Source organism: Corvus kubaryi, unplaced genomic scaffold (assembly GCF_017639235.1).
Source record: "Corvus kubaryi isolate FWS band 111438036 unplaced genomic scaffold, C.kubaryi_AGA036_p1.0 37199, whole genome shotgun sequence".
Lineage (NCBI taxonomy): Eukaryota > Metazoa > Chordata > Aves > Passeriformes > Corvidae > Corvus > Corvus kubaryi.
In genome coordinates this window covers 775,443-800,950 of record NW_024581056.1, presented here as the reverse complement: position 1 = coordinate 800,950, position 25,508 = coordinate 775,443, and the positions used below count along the sequence as shown (strand labels likewise).

Sequence of the window (25,508 nt, the reverse complement as noted above, 5' to 3'; positions counted from 1 at the left end):
AATTGAGAAAGTATTTCAGGTTTGACTGCACTTTCTTTAAGACATGTAAATTTAAACACAAAAGTTTTGAGAAGTAATACTTGGAAACATTTTAAATATATAATTATTTTATAGCATTAGCTACAAAAAGAGCAGTTTAATATTAGAAGTGCTGCCAGTGTATGGTGCATGTTTTTACTTGAAAATGTTAGACTGCTACAACTGCAACTTCCACCAGAGTCCTGCTTGGTAGGGTATAGCTTTTCCCAGTATTAAAACATCTGCCTTTGGGGATACAACTTCTGTCAGGCAGATTAAATCACAACGGATCAAGCTCAGGCTGCATATTTATACAGACATTGCACATACTTGCTCCATTAGTGCAGTAGCATGGCAGCCACCTAATATGAACCAAACTTAAAATTCAGGAATTCTAATTTTATTGACTTTGATGTTTGTGGTGGGGGGGTGGTTTGTGTGTTTTGTTTTTATTTTTGGTTTTGGTTTGGTTTTTTTGTTTTAATATTCACTATTGGATAAAACACTGTAAAAAAAATAGATACAATGCTAAAAAATCTCTTCAGATACAAAATACATCATGTAGATAGTACAAGAAAAAAAGAGCATTTATCAGCAATAAAGAAAATACAGATAGAATTGCTTTAAGTCAGTTTTCTTTATTACAAAAAATGAAGACAGAAGTTGCATGAACAAAAATGAACTTTGAACAACAGATGAAAGACACACATAGTTACATACATTTCTTGACATTGTGTTTGGAAAGGTGCTGAGGGACATCACAGTTACACCATGCACACATTCTTCAGGGAAAAAGCAGAGATGACAACAAGTACTGCATGCATGAAAAAAATCAGAGGAGCAAAATGGTAGCGAATTATGAACAAGATAAAAATAAGCAATGTTTCACAAATTAAAATTAACTACTTTAAATCCAGATTTTTTTTCTTGCCTTTCACACTGTTTTTGAAAACAGAAACTTACAGATGTTGCAGTGTATCCAATATTTTTCACAGAATTAGTTTTTAGTACATTGCATGTATTTTCATTTGTAATTCTGTTGGCAACATACATTGAGAAAGATTTACTTTGCTTCTATTACACTTATGTATTAATGCATTTAATACATGCATTAAAATTAAAATTTTATGTAAATAAAATATGCACTGGAAATTGTCTCTACAAAAATGTTAAACGTAAAATAAATATACAGAACCTTTAATAAGAATATTATACAACATAATGGCACTATGGTGACAAGAACTACCACCGTTTCTTGGGACTTCAGAACCTATAGTAAATGAACAAAAATGGATTTTCCTATCTCAGTTTCTTGCTCTAGTTGTAAAATATCTAAACTTAGCATAGCACTCAAGTGTACAGCTTATGTGCAGCTACTGTTTCTAAGCAGGAAAAGTTGATTGATCTTTACACTTGATATTTGATGCCATCAGCTTTATATTAAGATGTCATTGACATTAAAGGGAAAAGGTGACTTTCCATCACTTTTACATTATGTCTGATAAATATGTAGCGATGGAAAACTGAACATTCCTTATATGCCTGAAGAAAACGTATGGATGAAGTAAATGTGATAAGCATAAATGAACCCTAAATGTAGCAAAGATTTCAGTGATGCTATTATAGACCTCAGAAGCTACATTTCTCTCTATAATATTCAACTTGCTTTCTAAAAGTAATATTTTCTTTCTCCTTTGCTCCTAAAATTCCTGAAAAAATTAACAATCAGAAATCATCAGCATACTGGACAATAGGTAGAGAACTGGCAACTACTAGCACAATCACAAATTGTATATGAACCTCCATTATGTCTTAAAAAAACCCCACCCTGTTTTTTCAGGCTTAATTAGTTTAACTTCACGTTTGCATACACATTTGAGTGGTGCCTATGCAGGTTTCCATGATGGAAAGAGAGTACGTGGTAATACCCTGAAAACTGACTGAGTATTGATCATAAGGTTACGTGCGCAATTAAATCACCACATCTGTTTATCTTTTAAATAACTATTGTTCACATGCATATCATATTTTTTGCATCAGTGCTTGGCCTTATACTTTCACAAGAAAATTAAATGGAATGTATTTTTGTTATTTGGTAATAGTATGTTTTGTACACTTCATAAAACCACTCAGAAGTTATATTTTATTCACAATGTATACAATATACATGTCTATTTCTGGGAAGTATTTTTCCTATTTAGAGAGACAGCAATTTATATTCTAATAACCCTACAGCAGTAAATAAAAGATTGCATTTGAAGATGCATTATGTAAATACTTTGATTTGTGAACAATTTGTAAATGTTAGGAACTTCTCAAAACTCTGGAAAGAAGAAAAACAACATATAAAATCTGATTAGGAAAGAAGCCAGCCTTAGACTCTAAAGGTTGTAAATCAGAACATTTTAAAAATACTGTTCCTTAGAGATATACTGCTGTATCACAGAATAATCATTACCCTTTTTAAGTTTCTGTGCCACCAATTTGGATTTAAGGCATAAGTTCAGCACAGAATATTTTAGGACTTCATTCTTACAGACAGTTTAATATTAGCATTTCAAAATATGTGACAATGTTAAAAAAATGGTAATATTTTACACTGTCAGTCATAAGACCTAAAATCCCTTTTACAATTACAACATTTAAAGGAACAAATTTACTTATCTAACATTTAAATACTAATGTCAGCAGTATATTGAATTCAATTTGTGAAGACATATTTATCATTTTAATAGAGTTTAAATTACAATTTTAAGCTGTTCAGTCTATACCTATGAATTATAATTTAATTTGAAAATGTCTTTGTTCATTTTTTCCTCATTATTGTCTGTAAGAAGCTAAGATTTCAAAATCTTCTGTATATTCCCACAGATTGTCCAAAATACTGTAAAATAATCTCACACATTGTTTTTAAAGATACAATTAGAGAACACTCATAAAGAGAACTACAAACAAAGCTGTGTTAGTTGTTCGTCTGAGGAGATATATGACAACCCAAGGACATTAATCTCTTCCACTTTTTCTTTCTCATTACAGAGGTTTTGGGTCACTGCCCAGAACTGCCTGGCTCTGCAGTCACATAATCCCTATAATATTGGCTTAACTTGTCCTCTTTGGAATTTGATGGGAAGAGGAGGGCCAAAAGAAAAGGATCACATTCAAAGTACTTGATAACCTCAAAATACAAAGCACAGAATAATTTAAATTGGAGCAGACCTAAAGTTTCTCTCAGTTAACAGAGGAAATTTATGTAGTTTCCAGCTGAAGCTACTATCAGTTGGAAGAAAAGATAAGTGATCCAAATTTGTCTCTTTATCCCACTGGCACTGTGACACAGGATAAAAGCCAACTTGCCATTTATAATGTATATTTAGCTTCTAAAATTTCTCAAGGCTTTTCATTATCTCCTTCACTGTATGTTTGGAAGTTCACAGTTGATCGGTCTCTGCGCCCTAATTCCTATCTTGTCTTCTTATATACTTATCTGCAGTGTTAGAATGACTTGATAAGATAATAAATTCTTAGCTCATAAAGAGCTCTTTAAATGTCTAACCAGAGCAGAAAAATTATATGGGAATTTTCATTTTTCTGCTTTAATGCATACCTGCAGTAGTATCCTGTCTTGCTTCACTAAAAAAAGTAAGAAGAGTGACGAGTATATGGAAGGTGAAAATATGTTAGACAACATTTAGCAGAATACCATTAAGGTTTAAAATTTTAGAAAATTAGGAAAATGCTACAAAATAAGGAAATACTGGGATCAGACCATCTGTACAACCTTTTAAGACCCTGTTCTATTTTTCAGTTTATGAGACAAGTTACTCAAGACTCTTTAATCGAAGGGCAGGTGCTCATTAGGTTTGATTGGATCTACAATTTGGTTTTCTTTACTGTTCAGAACAGCAACTGTGTGTCACAAGAGAAGATTCTGTTCCCTCATGTGCATGCAGTGCCTGTCTTACAATGGAACCAGAATGCAAAAGGGATGTGACTGCAAAGAGGAGCCCCTAGAAAGAATTTGCTACTGCCCTGGACCAAAAGGGAACCCCAGTGTTTGTGCACAACTGAGCTCCTGCAGACTGAGAAAGATCTCCCAGCAGCAGTTTGTAGTGTGCTTGTGCTGTGGCTTTCTTTCCCCCTTAGCATCTACTACAGCATCTACTTACTAAATATTAGCCAGACATCAGTTCTCTGATGGTAAGAAGAGATATCCTTGCAGTTCTTTCTGTTTTGTTACCACAGAAAGCAGTAGTGACAATAGTGACAACAACAAACATTTTCACTACCTGGATTTTCAAAATGGTCATAGAAAAAAAATAAAATCGCTTGCAAAAGTTCCTGCCCAAGGTGATCCTTTCACTAAAAATACATTTAGCATTAGCAACAGCCCTTGTCTGAGTTATACTCAATTGAAAATATGTTCTCAGATCTGAAAGGTTTTGGTTACTTACATGTAGCTGGTAATTCCAAACCCGCTGTAACATAGTTAAAATTAAATTTTCATTGAAAATATTATCCAGCCTTCATTAGTTACTGCCTCTTGGTTCAATAAGCACTTAATAATTTAAAAAATAAATAGTTTATATTGGAAGAATAACACCTATACAACTAAATTACAAAGTCAATACATATATTCACATTGTTTGTGCATGGGAAAATGGGCTTTCACCTGACTGACCTTAAATAGGAATCCAAAGTTTCAACTCCTACGAAATGAGAAGAGAAAATGTCTTTCTTTACCACACTATGCCAGGCACTTGTCAATGTAATTAATTTCAAAGTAATGTCATGGCATTAAGATAAAGTGACAGAACATAGTGGCAAGGGCCATGGAGGGAAGAGTGTCTCGACTTTACACAGTGAGAGGTTTTCTGCAGATCACAATGAAACCAATGTTTTTTATATAGTAATCTTTTTCATTCCAGATACTTCATTACGCTAAATATGTGAATTATTTAAAAAAGTATTTCTGACCATAAATTAGTCTGTAGACTTGCACACATGCATTCTGAAGACAGCTTACTTGTGACATCGTCCAGTTTTCTAAAATGACTGTTATCTGGTTTAGATGAGGACAGGTTTTGTTAATGATATTCTAAAGTAAAGACTTCCAAAAATATTTTGAAACTGGGAAAAATCATCATAATCAATATTTCTTAGAAATAAGAAAGTGCTTTAACAGAGTGAAGATATACAGACACTTAAATTTGACCAATTAAATTCCAAATTGTAAGACGATTTTTTTAAATGCCAAAAGGTATGAACTATAAGGAGGAAAAAAAATCAACATGTACAGTTAATTTATCAAGTTTGTTATATTTAGTAACAATTTGAAGGGAATTGTCTTAAAATAAATATTTAATTCTACCTTAGCTTTAAAGTGCATTGCTTTCTTGGGTTATTTGGTATGCAACAGAGAAATGAACCATAATCTTAGAAAACTACATACATTTTAAAATCAAACATATGCAATAAAATATCTACATGAACTCTTACTAAATAATTTTTTTTTCTGAGGTTTTGTACATTGTGCTGCAGAGCTCATAAGCCATGCTTTCAATGTGTAAAATAGGAAAAAATGCTTTTTCCATTTTTACTACAGGTCAAAATTGAACCCCTGGAGCTTCCAAGTCCAACAGATGCCAGGAAATGAAATGTGGCACCTTTGCAGTTACAAGAAGTGACTTTGGTGGGCAGGGACCTATTTTATGTCCTGAGGCATGGCAGTGGAGAGACACAGAAAAAGTATACGAAATGAAACACTACCAACTAAAACAATTAATAAATAATTAGCTAGGGAAGACATGCTTGTTAAAATCCATTAGAAAGTACAAAACATGTCTATATCACAGAAGCATAGAATGGCCTGGGTTGGAAGAGGCGTAAAAGATCATCCAACCCTCTGCTGTGGAGAGGGACACCTTCCACTAGACCAGGTTTCTCAGAGCTCCATCCAGCCTGGACTTGAACATTTTTTATTAAGCATAAAGTTTTAAGTACCTTGTGTCAGGAATCAGTGCAAGGAGAACCCTTTGGAAAGGATTAATACACAATGAAAATACTTTCCTGAAAGATGAATTGATACTTTCCAGGTATACCTGGAAAGTCATGTGACTGACAATGGTAAGGTCTCTGCATGAATTTCTTATAATCGAAATCTAGTTGAGAAAATAGAATCAAATCACATCGATCAAATTCAGTAAGTCAGATTCTCCATGTTCTGCCAGACTGGATTGTCAAGCATCATCTGTTGAATTTGTCTCACCAGGTTTCCAAAAAGCCAGATGAAGAATTTTGCACACACAGACTGAAGTAATTATGCTATTTAGAATCTTGACTAGGAATGGAAACTTTGGAAGAGCTATAGAAAAGTACAAATTTTTTACAGTCTGTGTTTATTTTGCTGCAAATAAAAAGTTAAGAGAGATAGGAAGAATACATTCTGCTTGCCTTATCAACAGTATAAAAACATGCACCAGAAACTTAGGACTACAGTGAGAGAGAAAACAGCAGCACTCAGCTGCAGGGATTGGCCTCCATTTTCACGTCTAGTAGCTTCACAGCATCTATCTGTGTGGGTAAGAATTGTTATAGAAAATCAAGAGTGTGAAAAAGAAGTAAATTTTAGAAAAAAAAAGTGGAAAAGTTGAGAAAACATGAAAAAGAAAGTATCGAAAGAAAAAAAAAGTGACAGTGGGAAAGAAAAAAGAGAAAAAAAAGAAATTTACATTGTGCCAAAGACAGTCACTTGAAAGACATTACTCCAGCAGATACATCAAATTGTGATTAAAGCATAGATGGAATGGTAACCATTGAAGTACCCTGGCCAAATCTATATGATATGGTACTCAAACTGTGGAAAGGGTGTACCTCCATAGCAGCAATGTGGTCTTCCACAGCAGTCAAAGTGGCAAACTGTTTGGGCTAATTTTAAAACAATTTCTTTAAGTGCTTAACCTGAAGCATGTTTCTTGCTTCCCCTTGAGACAATTCAGACAAGCCCATTCTAAATACAATTTTTTTTGTGACTTTGTTGGAGGTACTTGGACTCACAAAACTGCCGTGCAACACCTATCAGAAATAGTGACTGTTGACTAAAGCAAGGAGAAACAGCAGCCCATAGGCTGAAAGGAGAAACTAGAACTGTGTCAATAATTACACAAAAAGAAGGTTCCAATCATACACAAGAAGAGACGAGCTTGTTTATCTGTTTCTCTTTGCTAATGGCTTCATCTTGTTCCTGAATTATTGTAGGAGTTCACAATGGGCTGTGAAAACTGGCTTCAATAATATGGACACAGGTCCAATCAAAATATGAATGACCCATGCAATTAGCACATGCAGCTGGGTAATTAGATATTGACTTTAATACTGGTGTGGGAACAAAGTAGCTTCTTAGACATTCATGTCCTCACAGTATGTCTGGTTACAATTACAAAGTTTGAATATATTTTTTCCACAAATATTTATATTGAAGGTTCACTTTTTGGCAAATAATACAGTCAAGTTTATGCATTATGTAGTGTATTGACTAGATTTTTTTTTTCCAGCTACAGTGACACAATAATTATATTTATAGTGACTAATATCAGTGTTTAATACTTTGAAAGAGACTTCAAAATAAATTAAAATGTAGAAAACCTTGTGCAGTATAAGCAATAACCTTGTTTAAATCTTTACTTTAAAACTGATTTAAGAAATTCTAATGGAAGCAGATGAAAACTATAAAGCTAAATACAGTCTTGTATGCATAATATTTAACCAATGCATTATCTTCTTATCACACAAATGACCCTGTTCTTGCCCAAATACACTTGTGATAACTATCACATGTAGATAACTATCAAGTAGAAAAGGCAGCAATATAAATAAGCTAATAACAATTATGGACATTATTCCATTCTCGCCCATATTTCTACTGTGGTGTTTTCAATGATACATATTGTGTTCAAGCTGTTCAAAATTCACAGCCAGTTCTTTTTCTTAGGAACTAATAATTTGGTCCATATACTCATAGAAAGAAACCCACAAACCCTGAGCACATTAAACTTCCACATTTACTTTAATAATTCAGCTTTTAAATATTTTTAGAGAATATATCTAAGCATTTCATCTTTTAATTGGCATTCAGGGTTGTTTTAATTATAAAGCATCACAATGCTAGCAGTTACCTACAACAAATAATAAGGATTAGAGTACTATACTTGTAAAGTGTGGCCTTGCACTTCAAAATTCAACATCTATAGGGATTTGCTTTTTTCCTCACAGCATTCAAAAAGATAAGCAAACTAAAATTCATATGATAAAAAAAAATTAATTCCTTTTGAAGCAGAAATTCTGAGAATAGAGAATAATTCCTTGGTTGCTGCTTTTCTGCTACTCAGTGGTAGTTACTGTCTGTGATAGCTGTACCGTAAGAATTAGATTTTATAAAAAATAGTGTACTTTTTTCCTATTAACATCTTTGATGGTACAGATAGAGCAAGCCTTTTTGCCTCTCTCTCTGGTTCATATCAAATAAGTTCTATCAATTTTAGTGAGAGATTTCTATCCCTTTTCATGTAATAACTTTGGTCTTGGCAGGGAATGGAGCAAAACGCTGGTTTTAGCCTAGAGCAAGAACACGCCCTATCTCTTTCAACGATGATCATCTCCGGGATTTGATGAGAAATGGCTCTTATTCAGCAAATTCTAGTATTGGTTTACAAAACAAAACCAAATAGGTTTTGTGAGGGCTGTTTTGTTTCTGAAGTTTTAGATATTAATCTGATTGGTGTGATTCCTACCAACTTCTGTTCTCAAAGCAGGAGATCTCAAAGATACATTTCATCTCTCTATTCTCTTCAGAAAATAACGTAACAAAATTATTCTTCCATCACAGCAATACCAGTTGAAGAATTTACACTTTTAGCTCAGGATTATGATCTGAACAAAAAGTCAGACAAAAGCCTTCATTTTCAAGTTCTGATTTTGGAATTACAATATCCTTCAGCCTATTAGAAAATCAGTCAGGTAACTTCACAAGGATAATGCTGCAGCTCTTCCTTGCCTTGGGAATATGATCAGAGCTCCAAGGAGACTGGCATCCCACAGGCTTTCCTTTTTGACTCCTGCATTTTGTTCTTCATTTTAGATTTAGCTAAAACCTTAACTAGTCAGATCTATAGAGACAGACTGAGAAATCCTGTAATGCACGGTCATACTGATGCCTTTTCCTGGTCTTAAAATCAAGAGTCATACACAGTGAGAAGGGGAAAAGGGATTTTACCTTGGTATTTATTTTAAGGATCCTTAGGTGCACACGTCCAGGTCATATGCATTGAGATGCACCCCACCCCAGTGTGTGTGTGTGTGTGTGTGTGTCTGTGTTCCCCCCAACCTCGGGTATAACATTATAGGTTTTACTAATGAGCATATCTATCAAAGATTCCCCAATGAGAGGCTCAAGTGAGACCCCCTCCCCAAGGGACCTTCCCCTGGATGGTTCTATCTTGGTTTACAGAATGTGTTCTGGAGAGGACCTTGGGGTCTGGGGCACACTGATCTCTAACTACGAAGTGTCTAAAATGTTTAGTCTCTCAGCTTGGCAAACGAGTCCAAGAATGTAGGCAAAAAGCACTAGGAATACAAAAGTTGTAAAAAGGTATAACAGGGGTATAAAAGAAAAGGCAAAAATCTTCATGGCATCAATACAAAAGAGATACTAATTATTGACTTAAAATTTCAGATCTGTGGAATGGAAATTTTACCTGTGAAAATCTTTCAAACTTCTTCTGTGTTTTTCTTTTGTGGTTTAAATTTACTGCTGCTCTCCAGGTTGGTGTAAGGATCAAGGGTCACAAAGTTTCAACTACTCTTTTCCAAATCATTCCAGGATTTAGAAGTGTGTGAGGGTTTAATATAATATTTTGCCTACTATGCTACAGATAATTTTACTTCTATTGTCAGATAACACTTTATAAAAAATTACAGGAATGTTTTAATTTTGAAGCCTCCATTCTCTGACAAATTTAGTGAAATTGTCAACTATACTAAAAAGTTATTAGAAGCCCCAAACTGATGGATGTTTGTGTATGCACACACATCCACAGAGACACACACACACAGAGAAAGAGTGTAATCACAAACCACAGACTTAAAATCAGGACAAGCCTGAAAAATTCTGCATCTTTTTTCATGGACATTTAAACAGGCAATTTGTAAGCCACAAGTAATGACATTTGGTTCTGGCTCAAGTACCTACTGGCAGCCTTTCTAGCTTTTTCTGTGGAAAGAGAATATAGAAGACTGAAAGTCCCCATAATTCTCCTAATTTAACTTTTAATGAAACCCAAATATATATACACATACCTGAAGCAATGATAAGATCTACTTTTATTTTTCATTCACATCCAGACCACTGCAGATCCTGTTGTATTTTTGTAAAAAACTACTGATAAAAATCATGTTTGACATGGTGATTATCATCTTTTCTACTGGTGGTGATGAGAGAAAATACCATGTATTATTGTGCCTCTTTTGCCTTCCACTATATGATTTAAAGTGTGGTGATACACATGCTTGGAAAAAAAAGATAAATGAGATGTTCAAGGGATTATAACATTTCCAGGCATGGAAATAAAAAATTACTCTTACAGTTCATGCAGTATTGGAAACAAAAAAACCCCCTCAAACAACCAATATCACAAAGTGAGAAAAATGCATCTAAGAGGTTCTTGTTATCCCCAAATGTTTTTTCCCTTTTCCCACTATTGCACCGAGTTATTAACTTCTAGTGAAGAAGAAAAAAAACTGTGATAACGAAGTTGTAACCATTTTTAATATATCTACTGCCCTTTCAAAGTAACAACACTGCTGGATAAAAGCCTTTGGAAGATGGCACCTGCATAAATCTGCTGCTAATTTCTGAAAATATATTTAACACTTTCAGAAAGTATCTTTTTTAGCACCTTCATCCATCTTCTTTTAAGATTTAGTATAAACCTGTACGTGTGTTTTTAGGTTGCAACAGTAATGGTTCAGAATGACAACAGATTTGGACACCTTTTGTAGCAGCTGTGGGGTACAAAGACAGGATCCCTGTCTTCTCCCTGTAGAGAAAGAGTGAAAGGGCCCATACACATGGGTTGTAGAGTCAGCTCTGGGAGCTAATGGACTTTGGCTGTTTGGGGTTTTTATGGTTGCAGAGGTTAGTCCATGCTCTCCTAACATGGATAAAGAGCTAAAGCATACAGTTCCTTTGAGAATCCCACAGGACTAGAAGCTTAAAAGTACAGAGAAGCCAGAAGAAATTTTTCTAAAATATTACAAATCAGCACTAAAAGTGTGATATATACTTAACTCAGAGGCAAACACACTGAGGTTAGTATTGTACCTGCCTGCAAGTATTTCCAACTGACATCCCTAGTGAGATTTTGGAACACATAAACTACTACATTTAAGACTGTGTCACTTTTTCTCCAAGCATGATTCTAAAATACATGTTCATATGCCTAAGTGAAATGTGAAATACAAATATAGAATTGTGACCACAAAAAATAACTCCAAAAAGTAGGAAAGAAAATGGTGTGTGTTTATATATGTAGAGATATAATATCCACTAATATACATATATATATGTATATGCATACATGAATAAATTTATACATACAGTTATTTAAAGCAAAATGTTTTAAGAAGGTTTGCTGGGTATTTCTCAAAGTCAGTGCAAGTTTCCATTGATAAACCCTTCAGAAAACCAGGAAACTTTCATTAAAAGGATTACAAATTCTGAGGAACTAATCACAAATGTGGGTGACTCAGTGAATGGACACTGTGTTACAGGCCTAGGAGCAGACAATATGAAATAAAGTAGGTCTACAGTTGAAGGCTGCTGAGGCCAACCATGTGAAAATTTAAAGGAATGTCTGTCTCATTTATGCACTTCCCTGATGCCAGAGAGCAATTTGCAGTCTCAAGCTCTTTCCCAGACCTAAGTCTATTACTGGAAGATCATCATACTGTATTATCATGGAATATGACTTGCAGCCAGGAGCTGGTACTTGCATGCTTTCCTAGGAAGCAGAAGCTGTGGATTCAGTGCCCACAGGAGTTGTGTATTCACACAAGTAGAGTTTTGGCTTCCAATTCCTGTCTCCAGGGATTACTACTTCTGCCTGATATCCAGTGGCTTTTGAAAGCACAAGCAAGCTCCTTCTGCAGCATTTAGAAGCAAAGTTTTATTTCTTGTGACAACTCCTATTTCCCTGCTAAGCACCCACTGAAGGACAACCAACATATCCTTGCCTCCATCTCCCTTCAGTTCTCTGATTTATTGCACTAGCTTGCACACATGTCACCAGGATATTATATTATATGTAGCTAACCAACAAGATACTTAGGGAATTCCAAAATTCTCTTTGGAAAAGTAATATTTATGAGATTGCATACATAGGGTCTACAGATTTATTTCTGTTTAAATTTAGAGCCAGAGATAAACACTCAGTTCAGCTGAAGTGCCAGAGATTTAGGCAAACACAGATGAAAACTTTCAGGAGTCTTAGAGGCTTTTCTAATAATTACAATAATAATATGAAAGGAAACCTCAGTTACTGTAGCTACTAAGTGAGCACAGGACAAATCATGCAGGTTTCATTCAAAAGTCTATCTAGTTTCATTCTTGTTGCCTATGGTCTTTTTCAAAGTCATCTGTAGATGCCTAGCTGTTAATACCAAAGCCTCAAACAAATAGTGCATCATCAGAGTTAACTGACAGCAGAAATAATATTTCTGCTCAAACTTAAGCATTTTATGCACAAAATCTATCAAGTTTTAATAGATTATATTCATATTTTTGCAGCATTATGTATATTTGTATATAATATTATATTGTGATAATAATATTATGCCATTTCAAAACAAGATAATCATGCTGACTCATGAATATGACTTTAGTGTCCCACTGATTCTAAGTGTCTTTTGACATACTTTTAAAAATTGCCTACAGAATGTCCTTATGATGGGAATTTCACACTCTTTTTCAGGCTTTGAAAAAACAGTTGTCAAGGAAACTAATTAGTTCCACAATCATAATTGCAGTAATGATTCATACAAAGAAGACTTGAAGCTAAATAGTGTAACAGACTTCTTACAACTGCTTAGAGGTTACGGGAGAGCACTGAAAGCAAAAAGCCCCTAAGTAACCATAAAACTGTTTTTAGAGAGAAAATGTTCTATCTTTCTTCTGAAATTAAATTAACTAGGCTACTTTTTACTTGAATGTCTAGACACCACCTATGTTATAGTTTACAGAGGAAAATTAAGTTTCTCTCTTACAGCAGGAGCGGCAATAAGATGGAAGAGTTTATATAATTATGACAGGCTAAAGTTAGATTGCATTGCAAAAGAAGTAAGATTGTTGTTTCAAATATACAAAATTGAAAAATGGCTTATCCCTTCCCTAAGTGAGTTTTTACTTATTTTTCTACCAGAAAAATATTTTCATTTCCTTGGGACAATAAGTTTCCCTACATTTCTTTTTCTCTTTTCTTTTCAGTCATGGGAAATTTTATTTCTGAATGATGGCAATCACAAGGCCCTGCCTGTTTAAAAACAAAGAACACAGAACCTATTGAGACCCTGAATTTCAATCAAGATGCAAATCAACTTTACTTCAATTCAAGTGCATAAAACAAATATTTGTACTAGAACTAGATCTGAGTCTGTGAATGAATTACAAATGTGTTTGCTATAAGTAAAAAGTAACGATACGCAATATTAAAAATACTGCTATGGAATATTGAAAAATGTTGGAGAGATCTTGAGATAACTTCCCTGAAAATATATTTGAAGAAAACTCACATTAGACAAGAAAAAAAATAGCCAGTTATTTCAAAATTTTTTGGCGGCACACTAGTCCATGACTCATTCCAGCTCATTGGCACTGTACCAATGCTAGATCGACGCTAGTCAGGTGTTCATATTGAAATACAGGTACTGATATGGTTTACATTTTAATATATTTGCCATTATATTTATTTGGCAAGTTTTTTGCTGATCCTAATACTCTAACAGTTTGAAAAATGGGAATCAGAAAATACTATGTTAGAGGATTTAGAACCGGATTTTTCAAATGGTAATGATGACACTGATCTAATTTGGAAATTAAAGATAGCAGCTCATAATTTCAATTAAAAGTTTGAAATCTCTTCCTCATACCATTTGCTTTATAAAAATTAAAATTACCCATAATACTTCAGAAATTATCTTATTTTAGGTTTATTGTTAACTAAGGAATATAACATTTTTGCATCAAAATAAAGCCTTATATCTTAGGAAACATTAAAACTCATACACTCACTCAACTAAAATGAAGCTTTTCTTACATGGAATTTCAAACCTTCGTATTTACACACTTAAAAATACGAACAAAGTTTCTATACGTTTCAAATTTTGTAAATCAACCTTACAGAAGACTGTTTGGTCACCATGTTAGAATGAATCATTCAGACAGTGTCTAAACAAGACTATTTGAAGACTTAACCTCATCAGACACTAAAATAAATGCCTTTATTACATGTGTAGCTCAAAGCACATGTAGAAATGGGACTGAAATTAAGAATTCTAGCAAATAACTGGCTGAACCAGACAACAGGCAGTACAAGGCAACTTAAAAAGCAGGTGTATCTTAAATACTGTATTTCTTGTTAAGTGCCATCAACAGGGTTGAAGAACCAATGTTTCTTCTATACTTAAAAATTACTTTATTACTAAGAGAAAAGGGTCCCATTACAAGGAGACAGGGTCCCGTTTAAGTTTCCTGAATCAAATTTTTTGCTGATAATAAAGTCTGGTGTCTCATGGTTTTTTCAGTTCAAGACTTCAGCTACCTTATGCTCAACTACACACAGTGTACTATGAGTTGGAAATAATTCATGGGGAGAAAACATGATGAAAATAACTTACCTGTAATAATGTTGGGCTTTGGTGGCATGCTGAATTCATACAATGTTGGTTCAGAATAACCCAGTCTGTTGGCAGCTGTGATTTGTACTTCATAACCCATGGTCCACTGAAGATGCTCTAAGATGATGTGGTCTCTACTACCCTGTACTTTTTTCTCTAGCCACTGGTCTTCCTTGTCTTTCTGTAAAGATGAAAATATTTGTTTCAATTCTCCCAAACTCTTGTACTATATGTTAAAGTCTGTATCTACATGATGCACAAAAATATGGAGTTTCCTTTACAGAGGTTATGAACATTGAAATAATCTAATTTTGGAGTTCTGAGTACTCAGGTTTTTTACAGTTTTGACCACTCCTTATCATGTTTTCACAATGTGGATTTAGAGAATTTTGTGGTCAATCCTTTTAAACTTTTTGGCTTCAATTTATTCTTTGCTCGAATACTGATTTTTATCTTATAGAACAGCATTATATTTTATATTTATATTTACATTTTATTATATTTATATCATAAAACACTAAGAATAAATTATATAAGAAATTTATTTTATACAGACATTTCAATTACATTTTGATCAATGTTCATTCAAAGAAATTTGCCATTAAACCCAGTCTTAAATTGTTCATGAGTCCAGCTGTGCTTATATCATACATCAGTTATTTAATGAAAATATACACTAATTGTAGCAATATAGGAACATTTTGAAAACCTGGTTGTATGCAAGAATATAAACATCACTGAGAAAGTATTAAGTACTATGCCTATACCTGTGAGTGGATATATGCAAATCTTTAAGACAGTGTTCTAGACAAAAAAGGATTCTCATAATTTCTCATAGTTCAGGTAATTAAGACATCTATACAAAAGGAACAAATGAGAACTTAGGTTGCAAACACAATTCTGGCATTTCATAAATCTGGAGTTCTTACCTTTGCAATTGCTCCTTTGAGTGCAAAACGCATTTAATTATTTTTTATGTAAGTAGAAATGACACAATTACTAATAGGTAGAAGGATAAAACAATATATACCGTCACACAATAAAGTCATCTTGATCAAAGGACAACCAATAATAGCCAGTAAGAACCCATGCAGTCCTATTCTTACGAGACACTGAGGTACAATAACATGGTAAAAAATATGTCTTGAGAGACAAATCCTGGCCATCCAACCCATACAGCAACACAGACCCAATCAGTGGGTATAAATCATACAGGAGAATTTAAAGCCAAACAAATTTACACTACTTGGAAGTACAGCTGCAAACTACTCAGCAGCTTGTATTTAGGCTCTTTACTGAAGCATCTTGTGCTTTGCTGATACAGGTCTCAGAGAAAATAGCGTCTAATTTAGAGAGTTCAAGGACCAATCATGCTCCTTATGACTTACTTCTTTTTTGTCCCCAGTCTTCAGAAAATAGAAGACAGACTAACCTCCCTGATGTACACTGCTGCAGTAATTTATTTGTTATTAGCTCTGAGGATTGACAATTTTTCTGTACTGACTTCACCTTTTCATAAACTTTCCCGCTTTTTCTGCATTAGCATTGGTATTGTCACATGATAATTCTGAGAATGATTAAAATCCAACAAAACTTGTTTTCAGGAGCATTTGCATCCAGGTGAAAGCTCCTACTTGATGCAGTGGTAGACTAATGAAAAACATCAGAATGGTAGATCCATTACAAATCATGAAAAAAACTAAATGCACTGGAGTAAAAACAGTTTGTTCATCATACAGTGAAAATGGAATTTCCTGTAAAGGATATTTTCCCATATTGTGATGGATACTTTCTATTGCAATCACTGTCAGAGACTGAAATATTATAGTTTATGACTTAAACATTTTCTTAAAGGACTTTTAAAACTATTACAAAAGCAGCAAAGAAGACTACCACACCCTGAATGGGGCCCTGAGTGAGGCCTTACACTGCTCACTGATGAAGATAAGATAAAGTAACAACTCAGGGATGGAGACATTCACTGAGCACAAGCTTAACACCTCCAAGGTGGAGACCACAGCCCCAGGGCTATCAGCTGCCAGGCTAAAACAGACCCTTGCACCAAGGGGTGGCGGGAGGAGAGGCTTTGGGTATCTGGGAAAAGCCTCTGGTCAGAGGTGCAGTGACTGCCCATCCTCCACCGTGCAGAAGAGCCCAGCTGAGGGGTCCTCACCAGGGGAGGGAAGCTTATCCACAGCAGGAGGGGGTGACATGGCCCATCACAGGGGACCCCCTCAAAGGAGTCTCCAGACCCTGCACCAGAGATGATGCAGCAGACCCTCAGTGTTGCAAGGGACAGTGTGTCAAGCTGGCCCCTGCAAGAGAGGCACATGGGTGTTCCCACCTGGCCCGCAGCTTATATTAATCCACGAGATTCTGTACTCTGTGATGTGTGGCGGCGTGGCCACACCACCAGCAGACCAGATGGAGGCGAGCAACGAGACGTCGTTGGGACCCTCAGATGGGTGATTTGCTTCCACCTAACCCCTGTCACCTCTCCCTGTTCCCCCACCCCCCACACACTTCTTTTTTCCATTTCTTTCTCTCTTTCTTTTCCCCTCTCTTTGCCTCCTTTACTGTTAAATAAAATACATCCATTTTTTGGCATCAACATCTAACCTTGTTTGGTTTTAATCTTGTTTCTGGGAATATTTTGAACCTTCTAACTTCCTTCCAGTTTATGCACAGAGACTTAGCTTGCTTTGCTTTTCTGAGTTTAAACCGGATCGTAACAATCACCTGACTTCGCCCTGAGTGAATCCACTTACATTGTCACTATACTACACTCCTTTTACAAATTATCTTTTTGCATAGCACTGCTGAAATAGAAGGAGCTAATACTGATTGCAACATGCATATGAAAATACTCCTTAGTGACATTAGGGATAGCAGTGGTACGTAGCACCGTATTTTAATTGCTGTTTAAATTGGTGAGGTATGGGAGGAGTTAGAAAAAATACAGATAGATTCCAAAGAATATCAACATGAGAGGGATCAGAAGTTCCCTACATGATCTCAGTATTGTGCACAGACACCATGTGAATATACTGGGGAATTCCAAAGGGCTTCAGAAATACAGAACGACAAAAAATATACTGAATTGGAAACTAAAGATTCAGACTAATACAGTTCCTGCAGGTGAAAAAGAAAGTATTGCAAACAGATATATGACTATATTTTTAAAACAAACTGCAAAAATCTATGTGATGAATAGAATGAGCTTAGGACTTGGAAGGAAAACTGTACATTTCTGTATGAGGCTGAACTTCTGCAGACAGAACAAGTGAAAAGGTGGATGTTCCATAATTTGGTCAGATGAAAAATAATGAATGAGCTGGAATGTAACAGGATACCTGCATACTCTATGCCAGAGATACCATAATTTAGTTGAAACTGAAGCCAACTGTGTGAATTGAGCTAAATGAAATGAAGTCCAAGCATGAGTGCAAAGACAGAAAGCATTTTATGAAGAGTGACAAACACAAGTTAGGAGGAAGAGGAATAAAGTATCTGGAAAGCAAGGTGTGTTCTAAAGACAAACAGACGAAATCTTCCAGAGTACTGTCTGCTTACGGCTTCTTAAAGAAAGAAAAAAAGAAAAAAGAAAAAAAAAAGAAAAAAAAAAGAACTTCAATGTCCTTCATTATAGCTGTTATTTCAGCTATATTCCATTTTCAAGTACTTTCTCCTACGCAGAGCTCAGTAATGTGTCCACATTTGGTTTACTGTAAGTGTAGAAATGGAAAAAGAGGGATGAGAAGACAAATCATGGGTCTGCCAGGTAAATCTTCCCACAAATCTCCCTGTTTAATATAAGACCCTTTAAATGGTAGCTTAAGGAGCAGAAGAGAGAACCATAAGAGATCACTTTGTACCTTATTAGGTTGTTCTGTCATTAATACTTAAAATTTATAGAAAGCTCTCCATATACAGAGTGTTCTACAACAAAAGGAATGAAGCTTCTAAATTACAAATGGTAGTTTAATTTGGGGGTGAGTTAATAGTAATACCGTCAGTAATCATTAGTATCAAGCAACAAATGCCCACTTACAGAAACTGTGATGGGATCTGCAACCTCAGAGATTAAACTGTTCCTTTATTTACATCTTCTTTTGTTTTATACTATGCAGAAATACTCCTTTACAATTTTGGGGATTTTACTGCCCACTTCCATTACTCTTAAGCCTTATATTAACACCAAAAAAAATCAACCACAAAATCCTCACATCATTATATCTTAAATGTGTATATATTGGCTTTATATAGTTTTGGCTTCATATTTTTTCATAATATAAGCATCAGCTAAATTTATTTAAGAAGAGACTAAGAGCTAGGTTTATAAAACAGCTGTAACCTAACTACCTAAACACCCTGACCAAAAAAATCCAAAACCACCCCCTCCACCCAAACAAACAAAACCACAGAAACAACTAAAAACTAAAAAGAGCAGTGTAAAACTCCAGTCTACCTTGACTTGGCTGCTTCTCAAAATTGAGGGCACACCTGACAACAGTGGAAGTAAAACCCATCCACTGTTTAGGCATCAGTTTACTAGTCTAGAAAATAACATGTTTCACTTTAATGGTTGGTCATCCTACATTGTATCCAAAATCACATTCTCTGGGATCTCATAAAAAGTGAGAAAAAGTGATTAACCCCTGTTGAGCTTTTGATGGGATACCCTCCCTTTTTTGGACGAGGGTGAAAGAGCAGAAGAGGCTGCTGTCCTGCTAAGTTCTTTATTTCATAGTCTCACAGTTTTCTGAAGGCAGAGTTCAAAGGGGTTACATATTAAGGCCAAGCAGTAACAGCAGCAGCAGCAGCAGGCAAACAGCAAGTAGAAACAGCTTCTTCTTCTCTAAACTTATAGAAGTGTGGATTGTATTTGTTAATTGACCAATAAGATTAACACATGATTCTAGTTTTTCTTTTCTTAACCTATCCTGGTCTAACAGTCGTAAGACTTACACAAGTGTTACATAGGTATTACACAGATTCGCATATATAGTTTCTATCAGCTCGTATTGTTTATGTGAACACTCTATCTGAAAAATGTGAACAGTATAGTTCTATCTATGTTTTGTCTAAAGTAAAGAAATTCTGTGAAAAGGTAACACTGCAACAGTAAAAACTGTGTTTAAGATTTCTTTGCTGAAGCTTTTCAATGTTTAAAGCACTTAGCATACATTTCTACTAAAAGTTAAAAATCTGTATTTCTATTTCACTTTGGTGTGACTTCATGTACCTCAGCTTACCCAAAGGTTTTAATTCAACTCCTGTGCTTTGGCTTTCCTCTGGGCCTGGGTCCAGAGGTGATCTCACTCCAACAAACCCCCTTCAACTCTTCCCTTATTCTCTATCCTCTCTAAATTGTTGAGCTTAAAGCTCAGCTCAAACAGACTTATTATGGTGGTCCCTGTGATAAAAAAACGGACAGGAGATACCACACTGCCTTGAAAGCTGGCAGGAAAAAATATCAAGAAATCCTCACAGAAGAAAATCTGATAGTTTAAAGCAGTGATTTCACAAGAATTAATTACACTAGGTTGCAGATTTCTAGGTCTGGTTAATATGGGTAATAAAGTTCAGGGGCAAATACTGAACCAAGCACACAACAGCTGATAATGTACATGGTTTTAAAAAGCACAGAAACTCCGAGGATCTGGCAGGTAGACTGAAACCTATATGGGCAAAATCATTTACCTGTTTCTTGGTAGATATTTGAGAGTGGGAGCAAATGAGAAATTATCTCCTTAAAAATATTCTATATTTATAAAGTTTGTTGTAGAACCCACCATAAAGCAACAAAATTAACATGTCCTCCATCAACACAGATGATGGAAGAGCGAATGTGCTTCAGAGCAAAACACATAAACTATCAAACTTTTGTCTGCCAAAATTCAGAGCAGTAACAGTAACCCTGTCACAGGTCAAAAACAGGTGAGCAACTATCAGGTCTGTAAAAACCAGTCACTTTAGTCAATTTTTCTTGCTTCTACCAAAAGGTTTATAATCATAAAAGAGTGTTATTTTTATTATTCTGTTTTAATTCCAAATATTTACTAAAATTTTTCCTGCCAGGGAAAAACAAAAACAACCCTCCATTCCTCCACCACTCTCTTTTTTTTTCTAGCTTACTGTTGGTATTCTGTGACCTGGAAGTATAGAAACGCTAAGACACCTGTTCAGAACTTTCTTTTTAATCATTATGAAGTAAGTTTAAGCAGTGTCAAACCTTTCCAAAGGCTGCTTTGTAGCCTGCCTTTCTATTTTCTGCTTCTGCCTGGTCAGCTGCCTGCTGTGAGCTGCTGTGACAGCCTCTTCCCTGTATCCTAAATGTTCCTTCCTCCTGGTCCTCTCTATCTCCTCAACTCTCCCCTCCCAGTTTTAATTTATTACTCTGGTACTTGGCAAATACCCCATCAGATAACAGCCATTTGCAAATTCAGTACACATTTCCATAATTTACATGGATAAAAGCTTCACATCTGTTGTGAAACACCAGCACGTCATCATGTGTGCCCCAACCAACTCTGGAAGCACCAAAAGCGGGAAGAACAAAAGGGGGGCTTGAGTTGGCCCCCACCAAAAAAAAATATACTTCCTATGAGAACTGTGGTCAGGTGGTCATCTCTGGCATCAGACAGGATGCTTCCCTAGAAAATTCCCATCACTGCTCTTTTCAGCTGGTTACTGGGGAACAATTTTCCCTTGTTTTACTCTCTCCCTTCCTATTCTTTCCTAAGGTAACTCTGAAGCCAACGTATGTCATCAGCCTCAGACTCCATCAACAAAGCTTTGTCAGGCTGTCTCGACTTTCTTAGTGCAACAGCATGAAAAAAAATTGAGGCTGCTACTCATAAAAATTGCACAGTACCTAATTCTCTGGAATACAAAAGAAAATGTCAAGCTGCTTATTATCTGATTGTAGCCAGTAATTCCTGCCCTTAATATGAAGAAACTGATGATAGGAAAGGAATATTCAACAGAATGAAATACATTATTTCCAGAAAAAATAACTTACCAATTGCCCTCAATCAGGCTGCAACATTGCTTTAATATCTTAAAGGCTGTCTTTCCCCCAGTTTTAAAAAATAAATCTGTATAAAACTTAAACATGGGCAAGTTGACTTTTTGAAAAAAAAGCCACTGATGTATTGGTTGTTGTCAAATATGCTCTTCAAAAATGCAAGCAAATACATTGGTCCAGGTGCTAATAATGAGGCTGGCAAGACTTACAGGAAAGCTAATTAACATGACCAATGGGGAAGATAGAAGATAAGCAGTCAACAAATAATTATGAACTTTAAATAGCATTCATTCTTTCTGACTAAAACACCATAAAATTATTCTGCTTCTTTAGTTGTAGGAAGGCCTTTAATTTAGTCAAATTGCTTTTTCAGTTGAAAGATTATGGAGTTAAGGATTCAAGGTCCAAGTAAAAGCTATCTTCTTCAGCAACCTTTTAAGTTTCCAGTTACTGCTTAAACTGCACATTTACCTTCCAACACCACGTGTGAAAAGTCATCTTTCATGCTATAATATTGTACCTTAGTCAAAACCATAGATCAAAATCAGATTTCCAAAAATTTTTGGGATAGAACCAAAAGAATTTAGCTTATTTTAATCATAAAAACAGATAAAATTCCATATGCTGCATGAATGTATTATTTCTGAGCAGCTTATTTTGTACTCAGTGGTAAATACTTAGAGGCGTTGTAACCTAACTAGGAAGTTCAATCCTGCAAAACTGCATTTTTAACTTGTCTTGTGTATTTTACTACCCTTGTCTTCTTTGCAATTTTTTTTTTTTTACGTCAACTGTATTCACTAGACAGAAAGTCATTTAAGAAGGTCAGTTAAGATTTAGGGACCAGTGATAGCAGAATAACTTCTGGTCATTCCCTCAGACTACTCTTAAGAGTGCTACCAAATATTTCTCAATTAATTTGGAGCTACTAATCCTCTTTGGTTATATCTAGCACAGGAGAGTAATTTTACATACCAGGTTTAGCACACGGATAATCCCTGGACTATAGTCAAAAAGTTACATTATAGCAAACATCAGGAAATGTGACAAAAAACTATTACAAGGAACTGTCTTTTCCTCTTTGGTAACATTCCAACAGGTTCTACAGTTAATTTCTCAAAAATTGCTGCTTTCTGTGAATAAATACTGTCCTCACTACCTTCCATTTAACATGCCTAGATATCCAATGTTACATTCCCGATTTTTGACACTCCTAATGGACATGAAATTCTTCTCTGGTAAGATGTCTCTTTTACTGGGTCTAGTCAGATAAAAGTTCTACAGTTTTCCTGAAAGAACAGGAGGAAATTTTCTAAAAAAATGCACACTTTGGAATTAAACTCATCACTTTTGCCAGCTCTGCAGCTACTTCTTCAACCCAATGATTCCTAAACACAGTACATCAGGAAATGTATTTTAGCTATTACTAATAATAATAAATAAAAAAAACCCACACAACTTTTCTTTTTTCAATAAATTATACATTGTAGAAAAGCCTGTTTTCTAAATTTGCCAGATTTGATGAGAGAACACCGAAACAGAGCTGTCTAGATGACAGAATGACAAAAAACTCTGCCTGATGGCTGTCTAACGACAGATATATACTTTGAAACTCATGAAATTCCCAACAATGTGCTGATTACTTGGCTTTTGTAAGATGAGACTTGGAATTCAGGCAGATAGATGATATGAAACATGATCAGCTAATTAATGTCATTTACAATTAATATGGAACACAGCACTATAGCTTTCTATCAATACTGGTGCATTTACAATAGATTACAAATTTGCTGTTTAAACAACCTTTAAGTGTGTAACTTTAATGTTTGCTAATTTACTGTGTTTTTAAAAGCTGAACATGAATGTCCCACTTTTACTATGCAACAGACAAAAGAATATAGGTGTCTTGATAGGAGGAATTTTCAGTTATACCTTTAGGAATAGCAGAGTGCTTTTTTTTTTTTCAATTTTTATTTTATAATCTGGCATCTACAACCTAGTCACAAAAGTAAACATACTATATATTTTTAAAAAAATTATTTTCTGGAACACAAACCACTTTGGTAAATTTCATATAATAGCAACAATTTTCTCTGCATTAAAATCAGGTATTAACAAGCATAATTCACTTATTTTGATTAACTGAAATACTTACACTTCTGTATTTGACAATATATTCCAGTATGGGGGCCCCTCCATCATCTTGTTTAGTTATGCTAAGTTTAAAACTCTTGCCACTCTCTGGTTGTCCATGGATTGAAGGGGGGCTTGGCTCCCCTAGACAAGGAAAAAAACAGTACATAATAATAATTCAGCAGTGAGATAAATCTTAAATTACAGCTGGGAACTTGTGCACAATCATTTTAATCAAAATCTTAAAATCAATATGATTCATCCAGGCACTACAAAACAGCCTTAATAAGAGTGTTAAATATTGTGCTGGAAATTGTTCTAATATAGATTCCTCATACAAGGAAACAAAATTATATGAAGTATGAAAGAAATATTCATTTCTTTGAGACCTTCTGACTTCTGACAGTTTAAAATGTAATTTCCTTCCAAAATCATTTAGTCATCAATTCAGCAAGGCTGGTAAGCTGCTACTTACACTGAAGTTTAAAAGACACTCTCTTACAGGTAAGCATCCATAACTTTAGCATAACTTTAATCCCATGTGAGATTTCTAAATTGCGAAACAGTTTTTAAAGTAAATTTACTCTCCAATAAATGTGCCACATCAAATTAAATAAAAATTGTCTAAGAATAACTTCGTCTTAGAGAAGTCAATATCAAGAGTAAATGTAGAGAATATTATTTCCAAAACTAAAACCAAATGTCTTAGCTGTAATGAGAAGATAAAGGTAGTCTTAATCATACAACTAAAATATTAATAGCCACTTTAAGACCCTTTAGTAGTCAAAAATTCACAGATTATCTTTTCTATGTGAAACGCCTATTATATTTTTTTAAAGGAGATCCTAAATTAACATATACTGAAGTGCCTTATCTTCAAAATATCTGTAAATGTGCATTCACCCAGAGAGATACAGTTCCTTTAGAAATAATTGTATTATTTGTGTTTATCACTTATAAAATAAGGATAAACTTACTTAGATCTTAACATAAAATTTATCTAGCTTTCTATCAGATAACATATATGTATATATAATGTCTGTCAGTTTCTGATATTCTTCTATCAGGTATATGGATAGGAGTAATAAGAAATTCTTTTTATCTGTCCTGGAATGTATTTAGAATGTCTACATGCTTCAATGAAAAAGAAATGTGAAAGCTGCCAAGTTACTGTTTTGGGACAGAAGAAATGTATAATGTAATACAATATAACATAACATCATATCATATCATATCATATCATATCACAGAAATATTTTGTATTCTTTGTAGTTACATTACTTTTATTGTTCATTCCCTTAGGGCCAGTATTAGCTACACTGAGTAATGCCCTACTCAGGAAACAGTTCAGTTGCAACAGATTTATGACAGACTGGTCTGGCAG

General features: G+C 34.8%; 1 protein-coding gene across 2 annotated transcripts in view; it reads right to left on the bottom strand.

Moving 5' to 3' along the window:
- NCAM2 (neural cell adhesion molecule 2) overlaps positions 1-25,508 on the bottom strand; it is a 281,727-nt gene that overhangs the window by 23,140 nt on the left and 233,079 nt on the right. The window contains exons 14-16 of one of the 2 annotated variants that reach the window (XM_042022337.1): positions 24,147-24,268; positions 14,962-15,142; positions 637-6,588 (exon numbers count right to left, since the gene is read on the bottom strand). In XM_042022337.1, coding sequence (XP_041878271.1) covers positions 6,473-6,588; positions 14,962-15,142; positions 24,147-24,268 — 419 coding nt within the window. In that variant the 3' untranslated portion in view covers positions 637-6,472. Of the gene's footprint in view, positions 1-636; positions 6,589-14,961; positions 15,143-24,146; positions 24,269-25,508 lie in introns of those variants that run through there. The other variant, XM_042022335.1, reaches the window with a different exon arrangement.